General features: G+C 37.1%; 1 protein-coding gene across 1 annotated transcript in view; it reads right to left on the minus strand.

Moving 5' to 3' along the window:
- Nucleotides 1-275: 275 nt before the first annotated feature.
- Znf182 (zinc finger protein 182) overlaps nt 276-3296 on the minus strand; it is a 65712-nt gene continuing 62691 nt past the window's right edge. Inside the window, exon 4 of the mRNA XM_031347541.1 lies at nt 276-3005. Coding sequence (XP_031203401.1) covers nt 1378-3005 — 1628 coding nt within the window. The 3' untranslated portion in view covers nt 276-1377. The remainder of the gene's footprint in view (nt 3006-3296) is intronic.

Genomic DNA, 3296 nt, shown 5'->3' on the forward strand with positions numbered 1-3296 from the left:
GTAATATGTTATTTCCCACATGTGTCACTGTGCACCTAAATTGGAAATGTGTTCCAGATTTTATTATTTTTGGCTTATATAATATGGTCCCCAGATGACCACAGATTCACTTGAAGCTTGGGAAAAATGTCTACATATCTTAGGAATTGACTGAATATTTTTGTTTCTCTGTTTGCCTGGTTATTCAATTTGCTCACTGAAAATAAATTAAACTCTATCAAGCTTATATACATTAAGTGTTATGAATTCTGTATGTAGAATGACCACTAAAGGAATATAATACGGTTTTAAAGATTTATTTTTCAAACAGGTAGTATAGTCACACTGTACAACTTTCTAAGGCTATGAAAGTATACAAAAGGTGTCTCCAAGTTTCATCTCCCTAGTCACCTACTTCCCTCTTTCCTTTTGTAAGGTAGTAATGGTAATCATATTTTTATATTCCTTTTCAGAAACAGCTTATACATACAATTCATTCTGTACTTATAATTTCCCCCTTTATATACAAATAGTAGCACATAATAGTCACTTTGCTGTGCTGTGCTTTTCCTAGCTAATGATGTAATTTAGAGATAATCTCAAATCACTAAAGAAATGACATCCATGTTCCTTTTGTTCATTTTTGTCTCTGTGGAGTCTGATGTAAGAACACATCAGTTTCAGGAAGCAGAATCCACATGATGCAATTTCAACAGCTTCTAATCTTTTGTTTTCAAACAATGCATCAACACCTCTGTGTTTTGATTATTTTTACACATATATGAGTATATCTATCCCCAGAAGTGGAAATTTATTTGTGGTTTTAATTATCTTTAAATGCTTTTCTTTGAATGAGAAAAGTCATTCCTGGACTTGCTATTTGCCAACAGGTTTGTGGGGAACATGCCAGGATATCAGTTTTTTAGACAACGGAGACACCCCTTAACATATGTTAGTTCTTTCAGACTTTACTTTCTCCAAGTCATTAAACAAGACCAATTATATCCCTTTATTTGCCCCATCTTCCCCACTTCCAGCTATTCCTCAAATCTATCAGATTATTTTCTATAAAAACAAAGTTTTTCTGCTTGTTTCTCCCCATACCTCATATGGTCTTTGTCACAGCTGAACTCTCAGCAGAGTTCTTACCTATGCTGCCTTACTTCTGAAGCCCTTAAATCTCTTGCACTGGTGCCTGATTGCCTCTTCATCTGGGCCCTATGGTTCTAGTGGTTTCAAAGAAACCAGTAGTAGTAGAAAACTACTACTTTTTCAACTTACATTAGGGTGAAAAAGATGAAAGGAAATGTTGTTTATCCCAGTGATTAGGCTAGAATCCAGGTCATACATTTTAAAAATTAAATGAATAGTTATTTCCTTTGGAATATATAAAAGACACTATTGTGTAGTAGGCTTTGACTTGTGAATGTGGCCTTTTCCATGGGCTTTCTTTACTGTATGTGTCCTTTGATGTACAATAAGATTGGATTTCTGGGTAAAGGCTTTCCCACATTCTGTACACTTATAGGGCTTCTCTCCAGTGTGAGTTCTTTGATGTACAGTAAATGTCGACTTTTCCCTGAATGCTTTGCCACATTCTGTGCATTCATAGGGCTTTTCTCCTGTGTGTGTTCTCTGATGGATAATGAGCTGTGACTTCTGGCTGAAAGCTTTCCAACACACAAGGCATTCATAGGGTTTCTCTCCTGTGTGGATCCTCTGATGGATAATGAGCTTTGACTTTTCTCGAAAGGCCTTTCCACACTCATTACATTTATAGGGTTTTTCTTCTGTATGAGTTCTTTGATGTATAATGAGATAGGACTTCTGGGAAAATGCCTTCTCACATTCCTTGCATTCATAGGGTTTCTCGCCAGTGTGGCCTCGTTGATGTAGCATAAGGTAGGATTTCTGAGAGAAGGCTTTCTCACATTCATTACACTCAAATGGTTTCTCTCCTGAATGAGTTCTTTGATGCACACCCAGATTTGATTTTTGGGTGAAAGTTTTCCCACACACATCACATTCATAGGGCTTCTCACCAGTGTGAGTTCTTAGGTGCACAATGAGGGTTGACTTTTCATTGAAAGACTTCCCACATTCAGTACACTTATGAGGTTTCTCTCCAGTGTGAGTTCTCTGATGTGTTACGAGGGTTGACTTATCACTGAATGTTTTCTTACACTCATTACATTCATGAGGCTTCTTTCCTGTATGAGTACTATGGTGTATAATTAGGTCAAGTTTCTGTATGAAAGATTCCCCACACTTGGTACACTCATAGGTTTTTTCTCCTGTGTGGGTTTTTTGATGAACAATGAGGTTTGATTTCTGAGTAAAGGCTTTCCCACATTCATTACATTCATAAGGCTTCTCTCCTGTATGAGTTCTATAATGTATGATGACAGTTGACTTTTCTCTGAAAGCTTTGCCACATTCTGGGCACGCAAAGGGTCTTTCTCCTGTATGAGTTCTGAGGTGTATGATGAGCTGAGACTTTTGGCTAAAGGCTTTCCCACACTCAGTACATTCAAATGGTTTCTCTCCTGTATGAATTCTCCAATGGACAATGAGGTGTGACTTTTTGCTGAAGGTTTTCTGACATGTAGTACATTCAAAAGGCCTCTCTCCATTTTTAATTCTCTGATGAAGGCTAAGACCTTTCTTTCGCCTGAAGGTTTTCTCATATTCTTTATATCCACAGGGTTTCACTATGAAATTAGGGTTTTCATATTCTGTATGGAAGAAATATTTTGTGCACCCAGTATCATGTTTATTTTCTGTAGAGCTTCTAGTAAGTAAGTTTAAATTTTCTACCATATTATTTCCAAATGATTCAAATTTATGGGATCTTTGCATTGGAACAACAAGGCTTGTGCTCAGATGAAATGCATTTCCAAAATCAGTATAGTTCTGGCCACTCTTGGTAATTATTTTGTCATTAGGGAATTCAACTTGCATCAACAGATACTTATCTTGTTTATCTTGATGTTGTCTCTCAAATTGTTCATTGATTTGGCAGACTTCTAAAAAAAAGCACAATAAATATGTTTATATTTTGTCAGTACAGGGGAATAGGCCTTTTCTAGAACTGCTATGACCTCAACTGTTACTGCCATACTGCTATTAACCACCTGAGATGCAGATTTAGCAGATCCTAGGTTGTGCCTGGCTCTCTCGAAGTGCATCTTATAAGAGCTTATCCTGGAAATTAGTTTGGCTGTTCCTCAGAAAATTGGACCCAGCTACACCACTCCTGGGCATACACCCAGAAGATGCTCCAACATGTAATAAGGACACATGCTCCACTATGTTCA

The sequence above is a fragment of the Mastomys coucha genome, chromosome X (genome assembly GCF_008632895.1).
Source record: "Mastomys coucha isolate ucsf_1 chromosome X, UCSF_Mcou_1, whole genome shotgun sequence".
NCBI classification, from domain to species: Eukaryota; Metazoa; Chordata; class Mammalia; order Rodentia; family Muridae; genus Mastomys; species Mastomys coucha.